The following is a 20,626-nucleotide window of genomic DNA, read 5'->3' on the forward strand; positions in this document are numbered from 1 at the left end:
AAGAAGAGTTGATGCTTTTGAGTTGTGGTGCTGGCAAAGAATGCCGAAAGTACCATGGACTGCTAAAAGAACTAACAGATCTGTCCTGGAGGAAGTGCAACCAAAATGTTCCTTAGAAGCGAGAATGGCCAGACCTTGTCTCACCTACTTTGGTCATGATGTCAGAAGGGACCATTCCCTGGAGAAGGATGTCATGCTTGGTAAGGTGGAGTTTTGATGAACGAGGGGAAGGCCTTCAACAAGATGGATTGATGCGGTGGCTGTGAAAATAGGCTCAAGTATAGCAGGGATCATGGAGCTGCTGCGGGATTGGGCAGTGTTTTGTTCTGCTGTTCATGTGATCGCTATGATTTGGAAATGACTTGATCGCACCTAACAACAACACTGGCTGCTGAGGCTAATAAGCCCAAGATCTACAAATAAAATGGCACAGTCCCAATGTTACCAAAGCACACAGAAGGTCATTAATTCAAGTCCATTGTAAGTCCCAAGGTCAGCAGAGCATGGCAGGCGACTGAACAGTAACACAGCTACGTGCAGGTTCCAAGCATGCCATAAGCTAGAGACCATTCTCAAAGCTTCTGCTTATATACAGGAAGCAGACCACATTCCCTAAGGCGGCTACTCAGCTGCTCATAGTAAATTCCACCATGGAGTTGATTACCAGTCTCATCGTGGGGAATACTGTATCCAGCTGCCCAGCCACTAAACCAGGCTCAGCCAAGTTGACACACAAACAAACTACCACAATTCCACCCCTTGTCTACTTGGCATCTGTACAGATCTCTGTCACTGGGTGGCTCCAGTACCCTATTTCCCCTAAGTGGTGACCTCACCCCCTTGGCGTGGCAGTCCCCGTTCCTCTGCCTTTTGGAAATGGCAGCCCTGCCCCCTCAGTCTCGGACAGCACCTATGTCTCCATCCCTCTGGCTCACATGAATGAGCAGCCCCACACTCCAGAACCAAGTTGGTGAAAGTCTGGCTTTTGAAACCTGTGGGGCTCTAGTGGTTCCACCCCCAAAGGCCATGGTCCTACCCTTTGAGGCTGAGATAGCTCTGCTTCCATTTCCTTGGTGTCTCTGTTTCTGCTGATTAATGCCAAAGGCAACCCACTCCACCAGAAATCTTCCTGCCCCAAAAGCATTCAGCTTTCTTGCTTGATGGGCCGGCCAAACTGCTACTCCATTTCATGCCAGCCTTTTCTACCAATTAATGCCTTAAGGCAACCCAGTCCACCGGGAAGCTGCCTACCCAATGCCACCCAGCTTTCTCCTCTGTGGACTGGTAAGCCTGTTGCTGTTTAATGCCAGTCTCTGGGCTCTGCTACTTCCATCTCTCATGCTGGTCTCTTGGCTCTGCTCCTGCTGTCTCTCATGCCATATACCAGAGTCTCTCTGCCAGGGTCTTGGGTCAAGGACATGCTCCACTCTTGTTTCCACATTTTGGGTATGTGTCAGAGCAGCACCCCACTCTCTCAGTACCAAATTCTGCTCTGGTTACCTAGTGCCGCTCTGACAAGAATATACCACAAATGGGATGGTTTGAACAAACCAGTTTATTCTCTTACAGTTTGGAAGCTTTAAGTCCTAGTTCAAAGTACCAGGCTCTAGCCCTTGACAATGGGCTTCAGTTTTGCCTCTTGGTCCTGGCCCACTGAAGCTAGAGGCATCTCTTCACTCAGGCAGCTACTGGCTGCTGAGGCTAACAAGCCCAAGGTTGACAAATAAAATGGCACAGTCCTGATATTACCAAACCACACAGCAGTCCATCAATTCAAGTCCATTGTAAGTCCCAAGGTTGGCAGAGCATCACAGGCTACTGAAAAACGACACCGCTACATGAAGGGTCCAAGCGTGCCATAAGCTAGAGACCGTTCCCCAAGGCTTCTGCTTATATACAGGAAGCAGACCACATTCCCTAAGGCAGCTACTCAGCTGCCCACAGTAGATTCCACCAAGGAGTTGATTATGTGGGGAATACTGTATCCAGCTGCCCAGCCACTCAACCAGGCCCAGCCAAGTTGACACACAAACTGATCTACCACAGTCAAGATACCTTACTTTATTTTCTGAAATACTGTCAGAGTCTATTGGCTAGGATTTTGTTGAAGATTTTTGTGTCTATATTCATGAGAGATATTGCTCTGTAGTTTTCCTTTTTAGTGATGTCATTGCCTGGTTTTGGTATCAAGGCTATGCTTGCTTCATAAAATGAATTTGGGAGAATTCCATGCTTTTCTGCATTCTGAAATAGTTTGATGAGGACTGGTGTCAGTTCTTCTTTGAATACTTGATAGAGGTCTCCAGCAAAACATTCTAGGCCAGGACTTTGTTGTTGTCTGTTCTTGTTGATTCTCTGTCCAAAGGACTCTCTTTAGCATCTCTTGTAAGGTTGGCCTAGTTTTAACAAACTCCCTTAATTTCTCCTTATGTGGAAATGTCCTAATTTCACCATCATATTTGAGGGACAGTTTTTCTGGGACAGTTTTGGAGGGTATATAATTCTTGGTTGGCAATTTTTTTCTTTCAGGGTTTTACTGATATCATCCCATTGCCTTCTTGCCTCCATGGTTTCTGCCAAGAACTCCAAGCTTAGTCTTATTTGTTGCCCATTGTAGGTAATATTTCATTTTTCCCATGCTGCTTTTAAGTATTTGTCTTCAATATCATTAACTCTGTCTTCCATTGATTCATTTCTACTTCTTTGCCAGTTCAATGTTATTTATTTCTGAAATTTAGTATTACTCATCTGTATTTTTATTTGTTATTTTTGAATCACTAGCCCTCTGGTTAACAGTCCATGCCTTAGGCAACACACCACCAGAACTCCTTATTTTTATATAGTTCCTAATTTTTCATTTATTTTGCTGGTTTGTTCTTGTATTATTTTCCTCAATTGTTCTAGAGTTTTGTCTGTGTTTTCCTTAATTTTGTCATTGTTTCTCTTGATCTCTCTCTTAATCTGTTGAAAGTAGGTAAATATATTCTTTTGAATTCCTTATCAGGGAGTTCCAATGTTGCTGCTTCCTTGGGGAGGTTTTCTGGCTCTGTATCCTGGTCCCCTGTTTCTACCACATTACATTGTGACGTTGTTGTATTTATATTTAATTGGTGATTGTATGTTGGTGTGATTCACCCAAGATTTTTTTTGTTTGTTATATTTTGATATATCTGAGTGGGCAGGATTCTGTGCTTCTCTATTCATTATTTGGCAGTACTTAGCCACTCACCACCTGTCTCCTGGTGGGTATCATAGAGAATGAGTGTGTGTCCACATATCTACTAGCTGTTCATAAAGAGGATTTGAGGGTGTGTTGGACTGCTACTGGCTGCTGTCTGTTGTTGGTCAGTTGGTGCAAAAGCAAATGGTGGCCTTCACTCAGTGGGGGAGGGGCTGCAGGACGTGTGGACATAGTTGGGTCATATGGGCACAGTTGCTCTCTCCCACTCACACAGAATAAAAAGGAAAGAAAACATTATCAAAAATATAAAAACGATAGGGCAAAAAACAAACAGGAACAATCACAGAAATAAATGAGAAGAAATATTTTAAAAATATATTTCTAAAAATAAAACAAACCCTCAGTATCTGGGGACATAGGTATAAGAGAAAAGAGCAAAAGAATAATAAATAATAAATGAGAAAACTGCAAAAAGAAAAATAAGGGATTGGAAGAACCAAAAGAAATAAAAAAAGAAAGGAACCAAGGAAAAGAGAAGAGACAAAAAGAACAACAACAACAACCAGGGAAGGGAAAGGGGGGAAAAAGGCAGAAAAAAATAATTTACAAACAAACAAAAAAGAAATTGTGAGGTGGGCCAGATCACCCTGGCTCTGTCCAGGCACACAGAACAGGACGGAATTCCTCCTAGTCCAGAAGCAGGGTGGAGGTAGGGGATGGTCACACCTCCATTCACCAAGAGGATGTGGAGTATGAGAGTAACAAGGGGTATATTGTACCTTTCTAATCATCAGCCTCCAGTGTGTTTGGCTGTGCTGTCCTTGGCAAGCAGAGCCTATTTTTAAGTCACTGCTTAGATTGAAAGATCGCTTGCAAATACTAAAAATGGCTGCACCCTCATGACAGCTGAAAGTCCCTAGCTCTGTTTGTCTCCTTATCTGCTGTTTTCCTTTCTAATTGTCAACCACCAGTGTTGTTCCCACATAGTCCTTGTCCAGCAGAGCCAGATTGCTACCTGGATCAAAACACCACTTGTAAATATTCAAATTGCCCGTGCTATCGGGATAGCTGAGAGTCTGCAGCTCCATTTTTCTCCTTACTCACTATTTTCATTCAGGTTCTTCTACTAGTTGGTATTTAATCCACTTCTTTATCCTTTCCTTCAAAACTCAGGGTTCCAGGATTATCTTCTGTATCTGTTTCAATTGATTTCTTGTTCCTTCTTTGAAGAGAGTCTGTGTAGCTTGTCTGTCTATTCCTCTGTCTTGCTAGAGGTCCCATTCACACATTTTTAGTTTTGTTTGATAGGCTATTTATGGCCCAAATAAGATCACTTAGTTTTAAATATGTTATCTTCCAAGAACTTTTTAGTTTTAACTTTAACATTTGAGCCATTTTTAGTTAGTTTTTATATATGATGTGAGGTATGGATCTTGATTCCTTTTTTCCTACATGTGTATATCCAGTTTTGCCAGCATCATTTATTAAAGAATGGACTTTGACACTTTGTCAAAAATCAGCTGCCCATAGATGGATGAATTTATTTCTGGGTTCTCAATTCTATTTCCATTGATCAATGTGTCTGAGTACCAGGATGTTTTGATTACCATGACTGTATGATGTTGTTGTTATGTGCCATCAAGTCAGCCCCCAACTCATAGCTACCCCTCCTTGGGTTTCTGAGGCAGTATCACTACAGAAGTAGATTGTCCAACCTTCCTTCTGAGGAGTGGCTGGTGGGTTTGAACCACCAGCCTTATGACTGTATAATAAGTTTTAAAAAGAACTCTGGTGGTGTGGAGGTTAAGGCATTTGACTGCTAACCAGAAGGTTGGTTGTTGAACCTACCAGCTGCTCTGTGGAAGAAAGATGAGGCAGTCTTCCATAATAATTTATAGTCTTGGAAACCCAAAGCGGGTCATAATGAGTTGTAATCAATGTAATCAACTCCATGGTAGTGAGTTGGGTTTTTTGTTTGTTTGTTTTGTTTTGTTTTGGGGGCACTTATTGTAAGTTTTGAGATTGAGAAGTGAGAGACCTCCTACCATATTCTTCAGTATTGCATTAGATATTCAAGCCTACTTTCTTTCCATTTAAAGCTGGAAATTAGCTTTTCCATTTCATTAAAGTATGTGGTTGGGATTTAGATCAGGGTTGCATTATATTCTATAGATTGCTTTTGTTAGTGTTGACATTTTCACAACGTTAAGTCTTTCAGTCCATGAGCATGGAATGTTTTTCCATCTCCAGGATGTAATTAGTTTCTTGGAGTAGTGTTTTATAGTTTTCCTTGTATGAGTCTTACATCCTTGGTTAGATTTATTCCTCGTTATTTTATCCTTTGTGGGGCTATTGTAAGTGGTATTTATTTCTTGATTCTTTTTCAGAGCCCTCGTTGTTTGTGAAGAGGAACCCAACTGATACTTGTATGTTAATCATATACCTACCATTAAAGTAGCAGGATAGCCACTTTACCTGAATCTTCTGTTAGTTCTAGTAACTTTCTTGTGGAATCTCTGGGATTTTCTATGTATAGGATCATGTCATCTGTGAATAAGAATAGTTTTACTTCTTCCTTTCCCATTTTAATACCCTTTATTTCCCTTTCTTGCCTTATTGCTACAGCTAGGACTTCCAGTACAGTATTGAATAGGAGTGGTAGTAAAGGACATACTGATCTCATTACCATTCTCAAGGGGAATGCTTTCAGTCTTTCTCCATTGATAATTGACTGTTGGTTTTGCATATACTGAGGAATTTTTCTTTTATTCCAATTTTGCTGAGAGTTTTTATCAGGAATAACCAAAACCAAAAAAACCAAACTCACTGCTGTTGAGTTGATTCCAACTCATAGTGACCCCTCCTTGGGTTTCCAAGGCGATATCTCTACAGAAGTAGATTGCCCAGTCTTCCTTCTGAGGAGTGGCTAGTGGGTTTGAACCACCAGCCTTCTGGTTAGCAGTCAAATGCCTTAGATACTACACCACCAGAGCTCTGTATTTGTCAGGAATGGGTCTTAGCTTTTATCAAATGCTATGTCAGTTGAGATGATCATGTGATTTCTTTTCCTTTGTTATATTTATGTGTTGAATTACACTGATTGATTTTCTGATGTTGAACCATCCTTGTGTCCCTTGCAAGTGGGTGTGAATCCCACTTGATCATGATTTGTTACTATTTTTGATATGCTGTTGAATTATGTTGGCTAGAATTTTGATGAAAACTTTCACATTTACATTCATGAAATATATTGGTCTATAATTTTCTTTTTCCATGGTATCTTTGCCTGGTTTTGTTATCAGAGTTATGCTGGTTTTACAAAATGAATTAGGGAGTATTCTAAGTTCTAGAATAGTTTGAGTATAATTGGTGTCAACTCTTCTTTGAATGTTTGGTAGAGTGAAGCTGTCTGGGCCAGGGCTTTTTTTTTTTTTTTTAATTATGACATCTTCAATTTCTTCTTTTGCCATGGGCCTTTGCACAAATGTGTTTAATTTTTAAGACATCAGATTTTTCTAATTTTTTTTTTATCTTGTTGCTGTGCTTTTGGTGTCATATTTAAGAATCCTTTGCTCAAAATAAGATCTTGAAACTTTGCCCCTATGTTTTCTAATAAGAGTTTCACTGGTTTTGGTTCTTACATTTAGGTCACTGATCTATTTTGAGTTAATTTTTGTATATAATGTGACATATGGGACCAGCTTATTCTTTTGCTTCCGTAGATTGGGCTTCCTTTTTTTTTTTTTTTAATAGAGACTGAAGTTTGGTAGTGGTAAATGGGCAGGGGAAAAAGGGAAATGGAGGTTATTGCTTATGGAATACTGAGTTTTGGGTTATAATCATGGGAAAACCACACTGATTAAAAGGAATATTGCACAGTTGACCAATGTAATTGCTCTCAATAAGTTGTACACTGGTAAAAAGTTGAATTGGCAAACGGTATGTGTTAGTTGAATTTACTATAATGGCAACAAAAGAATAGCTGCTAAGGCTGCTTATGTACAAACACCTCATGATATTTGCTTTTGTTTGTTTTTTAATGTGTTTTCAGTGAAAGTTTACATAGCAAATGAGGTTCCCTGTTTGACAATTTCTCTACAAATTGTTTAGTGGCATTAGTTATAAAAATGTTACAAATGTAACATTTTTCACTCTGGATCTGTGGTAATTAAGGTTATAGCTCTACTTGTCTGGGCCTGGTTTTGAGTGGCTGGTCAGTTGCTGGTAGTTATTCCCCATGATGAGACCGGTAATCAGCTCCATGGTGGAATCTGCTGCAAGCAGCTGAATAGCTGCTTTGGGGATGCTTCCCATATATAAGGAGAAGCTTTGAGAATGGTCCACAGCTTTTGGCATGCTTGACTTTTGAACGTAGTCAAGTCGTCATCTAGTGGCCTGGCACATTGTCTGCCAATCTTGGGACTGTCAGTGGACTTGAATCAATGAGTTGCCATGTGGTTTGGTAATATCTAGGACTGTGCCTTTTTACTTGTTGACCTTGGATTTGTCAGCCTCAGCAGCCAATAGCTGCCTGAGTGAAGAGAGCCTCCAGCTTCAGTGGGCCGGGAGCAAGAGGCAGAGCTGAAACCCAAGGTCAGGGGGCTTTCACCCAGCCCCTAGAGCCTGGCACTTCGAACTTGGACTTCTAGCCAACAAAACTGTAAGAGAATAAATTCCTGTTTGTTAAAGCTATTCCATTTTTGGTATATTTCTGTCAGAGTGGCACTAAGTAACCAAAACAGTGTCAAATTTCTCTTTGTCTTCTGGTTGTCCCATTTCTAATGCTCTAGTTTTCCTGACTTCTTATCCTCTCACTAAAAAACCATCTGTATACCAAAAGGTCTTTGCTTTAGAGTAAATGTTGACCTTTTGTTCTCATACACATGGTTTTTAATGGAGCACTGTATTCACATGCTTTATTTTGTTTAAAGATTATCTCAAGGCAGTAGTCTCAGAGAGTTTTCTAGTCTCAACTGGTCCAGTAAGTCTGGAACTTTTAAGAATTTGATCTCTGTTCTGCATTTTTCTCTCATTTTATCAGGATCCATGTATGTGTCTCTGATCAGAATGATCAGTACTGGGCACTGTCTAGTTCTTCTGGTTTCAGGATAGGTAAGGCCTTGGCTCATGTAGGCTATTAGCCCTGTAGACTAGTTTCTTCTCTGAGACTTTGGTTTTCTTCTTACTATTTTGCTAATGATAAGTAGAAACCAATAGTTGTATCTTAGATGGGTGCTTGTCAGCTTTTAAGATTCCAGATACTACTCACCTCACTAAGATGCAGAACATGAACTTTGTTTATATTATGCAAATTAACTGAGTTATCTTATGAGACTAAGATCGTAAGCCTTCAAACCCAGAAAACCAGTTTGTCAAGGTGTTTGGTTGTCTGAGAAGTATCTGTAGCTATGTCTTCTATGTATGCAAGCATACATGTATGTACATGTAGATACTTCTATCTTTGCACACTTATGTACTCACCTATATTTATCCATTCACATATATGCTTATACACATACAGTGTGACCATGCACTCATTTTTTGGTGATTGTTGGTGTTGTTGCCAAATTATATGTTATATACTTTAACACAAAGATCCTTTCCTCTTATGTGCTTCTTAGTGGTATTGTTTACTTTGCTCAAGCTGTGTTCATTACACTCACGGCACCCAAAATAACAAGCATCTACAATCTAGAAAATTATTCCTCCTCCCTCCCCTACTCATTATACAGTACTGTCCTTATGTGAGTGACTTATTTCACTTAGCACTTTGTCCTCCAGATCCATCCATGATATGATTTGTGGAATCATCATTGTTCTTTATGATTGCATAAAATTGAGCTTTTTACTAAATCCAAACCAGAAAAACCAAACTCACTGCCATCTAGTCAATTCTGACTCATAGTGACCCCCACTGGGTTTCCAAGACTATAAATCTGTAGGTAATTAGCTCGTCTTCTTCCTACAGAGCAACTGCTAGGTTTAAACCACCTACTTTTTGGTTGGTGGCCAAATGGCTTACCCATTATGCTGGCAGAGCACCTTTTTTACTAGATAGTGTGGTATACTTACTAGATCCTATTTGGGAAAGTTGCATGCCAAGTTGATTTAGTTCGTTCATGTATATAAGTCTTTTAACATGAAAAGATTGTCCAGTCAGTTGTTTACTTAGGTAATGGATAAGGTCCAGTGAAACTCTGGATCTCGAATCATGTTTATAAAGCTTTTAGAGCCTGCATTTTATTACTTGTAATCTCTTTAGTGGTTGTTTTGTTGGTAGCTGCCATTGAGTTGGCACTTAACTAATGGTGACCCCATGCATAATAGAACAAAACACTGCCTAGTCCTACACCATTCCCAAGATTGGTTGTGGATCAAACCCTTAGGATCCATAGGTATTCTGCTGGCTAATTTTCAGAAGTAGACCACCAGACCTTTTATCTTAGTCCATCTTAGTCTGGAAGCTCTGCTAAAGTCTGTTCAGCATCATAGCAGGCCTCCACTGACACACAGGTGGTAGCTGTGCATGAGGTGCATTGGCCAGGAACTGAGATTTGGTCTCTCACATAGAAGGGAATTTCACCAGTGAACCACCAATGTCTCATTCTCTAATGGTACTAGTTTTTTTTATTAAGGAGCTCTGGTGGTATAGTGGGTAAGACATTTGACTGCTAACCAGAAATTCAGTGGTTCAAACCCATCAGCTGCTTCACAGAAGAAAGATTAAGCAATCTACTTCCATAAAGATTTACAACCTTGAAAACTTAATGGTTGTCGCTATGAGTCAGAATCAACTTGATGGCAGTAGGTTTGGTTTTGGCGTCTTTAGTTCTTTACATCAGATTTGATGTTTAGAAAACATCCAGAATCATCAAGTTTAGATTTTGCAGACTCTCATGTTGATGAAATTGTACATTCTGCTCTTCATTGATCTGTCAAATATTCATTGAGAACTTTGGACTCTATATAGTAAAAAGTAAAATTTCTATAAATTATAAGTCTAATTTTCATAGGTTGCAGTTCAAATTTTATTTGAATTCCAGAAGAAACTTCCAAAAATGTTTGGGCATAATCATTGTGAAAGGATTGATATTTTTTCTCTCCATTAAATTTTTTAGGAGTGCCTTCTGTGTGCCAGGCACTTTATTAGACATAGAATGATGGACATAATGTAATATATCATCCCTGCTCTCTTGTAGTTTATATTCTAGGTCACATATATGAAACATCTGTAGTGGTTAAAAAACTACTTTAAATTTATTTACTTTTTAGGGATTCTCATTGTAGCTGTAGGAGCTCTGGTAGCATAGTGGCTAAAGCACTTGACTGCTAACCAGAAGGCTGGCGGTTCAAACCCACCAGCCACTCCTCGGAAGGAAGGTTGGGCAATCCTACTTCCGTAGTGATACTGCCTCGGAAACCCATGGAGGGGTCACTATGAGTTGGGGCCAACTCGACGGCACATAACAACAACAAAAAAAACATTGTAGCTATACAGTAGATGTGCATAAATAATGTAATATGGAATATAAATAGAAGGATGACTAAAATGGTATAGAAATTGAGAAGGAAATTATGAAAATAACACTAAACCATGTGTAAACTTATTTCTCACTGTGTATTTAGTTGGTTAAAATACATGAAGTGGCTTATTCTTTTATATTTAGATATACTGTGCTCTTTGTTATAAAACAAGATGTCACTTTTTTTTTTTTTTTTTTAATAGACCAACTGGTGGGAGTGACAAGTGGACAGCAACAGCTTGTGACTGTCTTTCATTGTACTTAACTGGAGCTATAGCAACTATAATCATACAGGTATGTAGTGGAGTAAACTGTTAGAATAAATTTGTTTTGAGTATTTCATTGACATAATCAGTTCCGTATATTTACTATCTTGATAGGAAAATAACAGCAAAATATTTGGACTTTGTGTAAACTTTGTTACTCTTATTTAAATGCCTATTTGATAATATATGTACCATAAATGACTATGTGAATGAATCAAACATTTCTAAAGTAATATTCTTAATATGCATGCTAAGAAAACACATGTATGCTAGAGTGCATTTATGAAGCTTAAGGGTTTTGATATTCTTTGACAAACTAGACTCCTAGTAAAATCATAGTATGTAAAAGGTCTGTGTATATGAGAAGAGATCTATCTTTAGAAAATACTTAAAATTATTCTTTGCCTCCTTCATTCTTTTCTAAAGTAAATGTTTTATTGCATTAGTCATTAGAATGTTCCTATATATAACTTATTTTTCCATATTATTTTTTTCTGTGTGTGTAGTTTCTCCATTTTTGTAATTTTTTTCGCTATGAAGTAGAATATATATTTTGTATTTCTTTCCTTGCTTTTTCTTTTAGTAGGAAAAAGGCACCCCTTGGGAAATGTAGTTTGCAATAATATATCTATATAGTCTATATTGTATATATATATTATAACATATAAATATAATATATATATACAATATATCTATATAGTCTATATTGTATATATATATTATAACATATAAATATAATATATATAATATAAAATTTGCAGAGTTTAAAGGAATTGAGAAACTTATAATGGGTGGGTTTATTTTGTTTTATTCTGGGATGAAAACAGAAGTTTTCATTCTGGTTTCTTTTGGGGTGGGTTGGGGTAGGAAATTTTCACTTTAATAGTGAGGTGTTCCTGATGCATTTCACAAAACAACTATTTATCCCCATTGACTTTCTTTAATGCTACTTTTTTCTATTTCATCTATATAGATAAATATAATTTATAAGAGGATTTGCTTTCTGTGTCTCATGTTTACTCTGCTCTTAAATCACTCCAGGAAAACAACACAATGTGGCCATTACCTGTGAAAATTTTCTGCAGAGATGAAAAAGGAGAGAACGTTGATGTTTCTAGATATTTGATTAAAAAGGGTTTGGCTTTAAGGGAAAGGAGGTATAGACTCTTTATTTTGGGGCAAAGGGGGGGCATGTGCTTGTAATAGAAGCTTCTTAATTAATTGTTTAAATCTCTGTATCTGTCTGTGTGCTTTCAAACCTGAATTGAATTTGTTTGCTCTTGAAGATGTGATTTATAAACTAATTCTAAGGAACGAGCTCAGAAACAAATTTCTTCAGGATTGTTCATTTTTTTAATTTGGGCCTTTCAGCCCTTGCATACTTAAACCCCTACTCACATATTTGCTTTTAGTTTCCCTTTTCCTTTGTTATTTTCACTCTACACCAAAGGAAGAGAGGGTACGAGTTCTGAAGGAGTCCCTGGGAAGCACAGACAGTTAAGCACTCAACTACTAGCTAACAGGTTGGCAGTTCAAACACGAGAGGCACCTCAGAAGACAGGCCTAGTGATCTGCTTCCAAAAGGTCACAGCCTTGAGTTCTACTCTGCACACATGGGATTGCCATGAGTCAGCATTGATTCCATGGTGACCAATCAAAACAACCAAATCTGAGTCTTTTGACATTCTGTGACATTCCATTGCTTATATGTTTACGTGACATTCTTATATTTATATGCTTTAAGTGTCTAAGTTTTATGTTGGAAATTCTGATAGATATATACCAAAATGTATTTATATGAAACAAAAATGAGTAGGAAAAAGGTACCTGAATAGCATTGCATGTAATATTCCTTTTGGGTACTAAGTTTGAGATTTGAGTACCTTGGTCCAAGGGGAGAAGGATCAGGATATTCCTGTAGCCCTAGTTACTCTTTTGTCTCTCCTTCCAGCTATAGAAGTATATTGGAATATATATTCCAGATAGCCATTTTGTACCATGTATGGCCAGATCTCCTTAAATGTAGTTGGCTTAAATTATATCTTACCTTATTTGGACCAGGACCCAGTCATGATGTGGGAAAAGAATAAGATATAAGCAATAAAATGGGACATTAGGTAGTTGGCTAGATATAATAGGTGCTGATTCAGTTGCCGGAACATGATCATAAGCTAGGCTCTGCATCTTTAGTCCTATTTGCATCTCTTTTGGGGTTTATTGTCTTTAGGCCAAAACAATTTCTTGATGAATGTTAAAGTGAAAAATGCTAGGAATGTTAATACTACTATGATTATCTGCCATCAGTTGTGATGCTCTTCAGTGCTTTTATAGCACTAAAACTGCTTGTTGTGTTAAGACTGAGATGGTTATGGGGGTGTAGTTGAGGAATTATGTAGCCATTTCATTAATGTTTATTTCCTTTTAAAGGAAAAAATACAGATTAGGAGAAACAAAAATCTGCTATAACTCTAATGCTGAAACATAAACAATGTTAAGATTTCCTTCTAGAATTTCTCTTTAAAGTAGGCATACATATTTTTTTAGAAAGGAGTAACATGAAATAAAAATAATTGGTGTGAGTATAGCATAGCATATTATCATTATCACCTAATATTTGAATAGCTTCTTAATATTTTTTAAAGAGCTCATTATTTTATTTTATGAATGTCAGTAACTTGCCACATTGTATATGCTGTATCTGTGGAGTAAGTTAGAATCAATTTGAGGGTGTTGGATTTGCCAGTTTTTTTGGCAATGGACATCTAGTCCATTATTCAGTACTTGGCATACACTTCTGAATCTTTGAGAATAAATAGCATGTAAATATGAGATAGTACGTTAAAGCATTTAAGTAAAATTATATGGCTTTTTGGCTTTTTTGCATCGATGTCATTCATAATTTTAAATGCTTTTCATTATAATGTAAATTATGTTCATTTACATGTAATAAGTTAGACTAGTGTATACTAGGCCAAAACAAACATTTTCTTTAAATTTCAAGAATATTTGAAGGTTCTTTTTATGTTCTTTTCCCTAGAATTTTATGTTTGTTTATGTTTAGATGTGTTCTTTTTTTGGATGTTACAGAAATAATAGATTAGATAACAGTGATTCATTCTCTGAGAAGTCTCTCGAAATCTCCCTGGAGCATGAAGGTTCAGTAGTTACTAAGTGTGTTAAAATTAACTGTGACCCTGACAAAAAAGCTGCTGATATCAGTGAACACAAGGTGTCTGAATTTAAAGAGAAAATTCTAAGACCAAGAACCACTGGATGCTATAAACCACCAGCTATTCCTAACGTGAAAGTATTTGAAGCAATAGTCAGCTGCATTGGCGATGATGGGACTATCTTTGTTGTACCTAAATTATCAGGTAAGGTCTTTTCTGTTATGTAGGATTGGTTGGTTGGTTGGTATGTGCTGTCGAGTCGAACGCAACTCATAGCGACCCCTCCTTGGGTTTCCGAGGTAGTATCGCTACAGAAGTAGATTGCCCCATCTTCCTTCCGAGGAGTGGCTGGTGGGTTTGAACCGCCAGCCTTCTGTTTAGCAGTCAAGTGCCTTAGGCACTATGCTACCAGAGCTCCTTATGTAGGATTAGTCAGTAAAAGTAGTAGCTACCAGCAGCACTTCTCTAGTAAGATGGACGTGGATTGAAATAACATTAAGTAAATATTTAACCTTTTGAATCTCAATTTCATAGGGTTGTTGTGAGGGTTAAATGAAATAGCACATGCAAAGTGTTTTTCATAATGCCTATGTATCACATAAAAATCATTTATTGAGTTATTACTGTATCAACGTGGTATGTATTATAATTATATGTGAGTGCTATTCTTAGTATAAGGAGAAACAATTTGAAATTTCCATTTTGAATATTACAGCAGATAAAATACCTTGAACAAACCTCCCAAAGTCAGGTAAAATACTAAAAAACAAATATATGTAATGTATAAATACAGATATTTTCCCCTAAGTTAACATTTATTGTGTGGCTTGAAAGTAAAGAATATATCAAGCTCCAAAACCAACTGAAACCAGGAACACTGGAAGGTAGCAAGGACCAAAGAAGGCTTCCACCCTAAGAACTACAGAACCTTGAACTTCCACTCTGATAACTATACGGAGTATAAGCAAAAGGAAATAAAGCCCACTCAAAATGGGAAATCTGATAGAAAGCCATAACATGAAGGATCCCAAAGGATTACTCCCACATTATATTATGAATGATCATTATGCTGATGACATTAAAAATGACTAAAAGTAGATACCTAAACTAACTTTTAAAGTGTTATCTTTAAATATATATCAAGTATAAAATAATATACAACATAAAAGTATTATTTAAATAACATTTAAATGAATTGTTGTTGTTGTTGTTATGTGCCATCAAGTCGGACCCAACCCATAGCGACCCCTCCTTGGGTTCTGACGTGGTATTACTTATGGAAGTATATTGCCCAACCTTCCTTCTGAGGAGTGGCTGGTGGGTTTGAACCGCCAGCCTTCTTGTTGGCAGTCAAGTGCCTTAGGCACTATGCTACCAGAGCTACCATTAGCCATGTATAAATTACCCAGGAGAATAAAGAGCTTCACCAGTACCTTAGAACTGTATGCCCCTACTTAGTCATACTCCTCTCTCTTAACACTTTCCTGAGTTTGTTTTTTTTTAATCATTTTTTGTTTTTATTTATTGTTTAGTATCTATCTGGGTATCCCTATTTGTTGTTTAGTTTTCCATTTTACACACTTTGTATAAATGGAATTAAAATGTACATATTCTTTTGTGACAGTTTACCCAAAATGTTTGAGATTTTCTACCTTGATGCATCTAACTGTATTTCATTCATTTTTAGGAATGAGTGGTATTCCACTGAATGATTATATCTCACTTTTTTTACCCATACTACTATTGATGGGCATTTATGCTACTTCTGGATTTTTACAATTACAAAAAAATTCTTGTACATAGGCAAACCTTTTCTAGGATATATGTCCAGTATGCAGAATTAGTGCATTGTTTGAGATTGTGTGCATGTGATCACTTTTTCCAGATAATGCCAAATTATTTTTCAAAATAGTTGATAACATTATATACCTCTCACTAGCAGTGCATGAAAATTCCCATAACTTCACATCTTGGTCAACTCTTGATATTATCAGACTTTTGGATTTTTGTCACTCTAGTGGGCATGCAACTGTATGTCATTATGGCTTTAATTTGTATTTTTCTTGTTTATTTATGATACCAAACATCTTATATTTGAATCATTTGTATTCCCACTTTCATGGAATGCCTTTCTAAGTTATTTGCTCATTTTCTATTAGGTTATTGCTGTCTGATTCTTAGTTCTTGAAGAAAGGGGTTTATCCTTTCTTGGTTTTATGTGTAGCAAATTTATCTTCTCTCAGTTTCTGACTTTGTCAGTGTCTTTTTGAGATTTCTAGAAGAATAAAACTAAAAACATAAACCCGTTGCTGTTGAGTCTATTCTGACTCATAACAACTCTGTACAATAGAAGAGAACTTCCCCATAGAGTTTCCAAGGCTGTAATCTTTAATGGAAGCAGACTACCTCTTCTTTTGCAAAATGGCTGGTAGGTTCGAACTGCTGACCTTTCGGTTAACAGCCAAGCTCTTTAACCAATGTGCTACCACGGCTCTTCTCTGGAAGAATTGGCCTTAATTTGATTGTATCAGTCTTCTTTCTTTTGTCTTGTTTGTTTTTATGTTTTGCATCTTATACAAAATTCTTCCTTAATTTTAGATCATGAAGACATTTTACCATATGGTATTGTAAAATGTTTATAATTTTGCTTTTTGCATTAAGTCTTAATCTATCCTGGTATTGATTTTTGGGTATGTGTGATGAAGAAATGCAATTTAATTATTTTTATATGTTTAATCAGTTATTCCAACCATTCACTTAATACTCTGCGTTTCCCACTGATTTACAGTGCAGCTTTTGTGAAAAATGAAGTTTCCGTATAGACATGAGTATTTATGAACTGTCTATTCTGTTTTATTGCTTTGTTTATCTGTACCTGCACCAGTATTACAGTGTCTTTCTCACTATAGCTTATACAATATTGTCATGTGTGTACAAATGTTCTGTATTCTATAAAAATTGAAATGTTTGGACCCATCTCCCTTTGTTCCCTAGGAATATCTTGGATTTTTAGCTCTAAATCATATGCTTTCATCACCACACCCTGTTGTTCTTATGTGATACACTATATGCAAAGTGTTTGAAGATCAAAAAGCCTAGAGATCAAGAAAGAAAACTTTTGAGAAACACTAAACCCGTATGTTTGGAAATACAGAAAGAAGAAATTAGAAATCAATACACCTTTTTAAGGAGCTCTGGTGGCATAGTGCCTAAGGCATTTGTCTGCTAACTAGAAGGCTGGCGGTTCAAACCCACCAGCCACTCCTCGGAAGGAAGGTTGGCAGTCTACTTCTGTAGTGATACTGCCTCAGAAACCCAAGGAGGGGTTGCTATGAGTCAGAGGCAACTCCACAGCAGTGAGTTAGGGTTTTTTTTAATAACTTTTTAGAGTTAGAAACTTTAATGAAGGGTAGGTAAAGAACTTTCAGCTTGTCTAGAATATAAGTGATGAAATTTAGTAAGAATAAAGGTACTCAAGTATGATGATATAGTTCATGTTGTTGTTACGTGCCATCGAGTCAGCCCCAACTCATAGCGACATGGGTTTCTGACATGGTATCACTACAGAAGGAGATTGCCCAGCTCTCCTTCCAAGGAGTGGCTGGTGGGTTTGAACCTTCAGCCTTCTGGTTAGCAGTCAAGTGCCTTAGGCACTATGCTACCAGAGCTCCTGATACAGTGAATAGGAAGCTATTATCAGTCATTGAGCTTTTTAAGTATGATGGCATATCAGGGCTGCAACCCGTGACTTTTCTTCCTCATCACAATTCAAATAAATGTATTTGTGAATCTATAAACCTTGAGACCCTTGAGAATATAAAATCATGGAGCCCCCCCCCCTTTTTTTTTTTTTTGCACACCACAGGACAGCAATATCACATGTGATTGACTGAATTTAGAATTTAAAATCTCTATTATGATATACTTTGTGTTCCTTATTTTTATTGAGGCTCTAGCTCCAATGACTGAACATCCTAAGTACTCTCCCAACATGAAAGAGAAGCAGTATGGGACTGGCTGCTCAATCAGTTGTCAGTTCAGGATTAGCAGAAACTGATCTGCCCTGCACAACCCTGTCTCCCTTATTTTCCCCACACCACCTTGAGCCTAATGTGGAGATAGTTCCAGGTTTTTAAGGCCTGGCACTTAAACAATTTTGGAAGCTCTCTAAGAAAAATAATACAAAAGTTTATATTTATTTAGATGAGAAAATAAATCACAATAAATTACTGAAGATTCAGGGCTTTTGGGGATATTCAGGTGCTTCCCAAAAGTCTCATTGAGTTTATATGTAAATGCTTTGAGTATAATCTGAGACTGTCCAGAATATTCTATAACTCAACAGCAACTCTAGCAATCACGGGACTTAAACTTCATTAGCTCCATAGTAGATCTACCTATGGATAAGTATGGTACTATGAATTTGCTGAAATTCTTGTCTCTGTTTATTATATTTCTTAAATACTATTCATTAATTTAAAAAAAATAGAAAAATATATACAATGGGTTATTCTGGAAGAAGTGAACAATCATTGAACCTCTAGCAATAATGCTTAATGCATAAGCTACTTGACATGTATAATTAATTATAGCTAAAATTTATTTACCATTATCTGCCAGGCAGTGTGCTAGATGCTTCACATGTAATCCTCACCACACTACTGATAATACAGGTTGGTATTATTATATCCAGTTTAAGAAGATTAAACTGTTAACAGTGGTAAAGAAACTACACACAGTTATGCAACTGAAATGGTAGAACTTAATCACTTGCATTCTACAGTATCAATAATTGGGAGATATATTTACTGTGTATATAATGGGCCATAAGTAGCAAAATTACAAACTTTGAATATTTGAAGCATTATGCGACATCAAGTCTTGGAAAGAAGATTGAGCAATCTACTTCCGTAGTGATACTGCATCAGAAACCCAAGGAGGGGTCACTGTGAGTCAGATCCTATTTGACAGGAGTGAGTTTGGTTTTATTGTTAAAGCATCAAGTAATAGATAACTTATGTTCTATTTTATATAGGTATGTGTCAGACTGACACTATCTGAAATTCATAGTCCTTTTACATTAGGCTGTCTGGGATGTTTAGAGTTAATTAAATTTGTACTCTCAAAACAGCATTTGCATTTATAATCAGAGATCATAAGAATTATTTACAAGTCAGTAGTATAGTATATTTTTATTATTATTATTGTGATGTGGGTGAAAATTTACAGAGCAAATTCACTTTCCATACAGCAGTTCACATACACTTTGTCTATGACATTGACCACAATTCACTACAATGCATCAGCTCCCCTCCCATTTCCTCCCCATAGTTACCCCTTCACTGTGTCCACTCTGTATGCACTCCTGCCCCCTGAGCTGTCTCCCTGTGGATAAGCAGCCCTTCTTTCTCCCATGATTGTTCTCTAAGGAGTGTATCTACCTCAGGTAAATATTCAACTCATATGCCTGTCTTTTGTCTGGCTGGAAGCCACAACTGTGGTTTCAATTCCAGACCTGAAGGGCAGCTAGGGGCCATAGTCTCAGTGGTACCCCCAGGCTCTGTTGGACCAGCAAACGTGGTCTCCCCCTCACCCCATTTTTTTTCTCCAAATGATTTTGAGTTTTGTTCCACATTGTTTTCCCTCTCTACCAAGGACCTCCTACATAGATCCCCCTCCAAGTGGATGACAGTGGTAGTCGGGCACCATCTAGTTCTTCAGGTCTCATAGTCATATAGGCTGCAAATTGGATGGTGTACCAGTTGCTAGGACTAATTGTTTCCGTGAATTTTTGGTTTTCTTCATCCTTCTTTGCTCTGGATGAGGAGAGACCCATTGTTGCATCTAGATGGCAGCTTGCTAGCTTTCATGATCCCAGTCTCTACTCGCCAAAGTAGGAGGTGGAACAATGTTTTGTATAGTGTGTTATGCCAGTTGAGCTTGATGTCCCCTGTGATTATGGTCCCAAGCCCACAGATTCCACTCCTTAGTCCCTCTGGGTAGCTGGCTGTGACCAAGCAGTGACTACAACCGTGCCCCTTGTCAGCTGTACTATACACCTGGGAATTCTGATCATACAAATAAACTTATAGGACCATTGTCTGCCAACCCTATACATGTTCCTGGATACACTCCCCACTTCATAGACTTACCTAATAGTTAAGCCTGTCCACCCATCTGGCCACCCGTAAACCCATGTTTGCCTTCACTGACAATGCAGTACTGTATGTGCAAAAGGGTTCATCTTTGTTGTCTGTACCTCCCACATACTTCTCTATGTCTTTCTCTTCCTCAATGCTACCATATTGATCACTCACATTTGGTACATTGCCCTTCTCTTCACCCAAATCAATACTTACATCTATCTGTCTAACAGTGTTCCCTCTCCTCCCATCCCACCCCTGGTAACCAACAAAGAAAATTTCCTTCCATAGATAAGCTTTTCCTTAACTTTTACAATAACGGACTAATACAATATTTGTCCTT

General features: G+C 37.6%; 1 protein-coding gene across 1 annotated transcript in view; it reads left to right on the forward strand.

Annotated features, from left to right (window-relative positions):
• Positions 1-20,626, forward strand: part of RNF17 (ring finger protein 17) — a 236,641-nt gene that overhangs the window by 176,232 nt on the left and 39,783 nt on the right. Inside the window, exons 23-25 of the mRNA XM_042782988.1 lie at positions 10,908-10,998; positions 12,012-12,127; positions 14,058-14,344. Of these exons, the coding sequence (XP_042638922.1) occupies positions 10,908-10,998; positions 12,012-12,127; positions 14,058-14,344 (494 nt within the window). The remainder of the gene's footprint in view (positions 1-10,907; positions 10,999-12,011; positions 12,128-14,057; positions 14,345-20,626) is intronic.

This window comes from Orycteropus afer, unplaced genomic scaffold (genome assembly GCF_000298275.1).
Source record: "Orycteropus afer afer isolate SDZICR_OR568_19922 unplaced genomic scaffold, OryAfe1.0 scaffold00561, whole genome shotgun sequence".
Lineage (NCBI taxonomy): Eukaryota > Metazoa > Chordata > Mammalia > Tubulidentata > Orycteropodidae > Orycteropus > Orycteropus afer.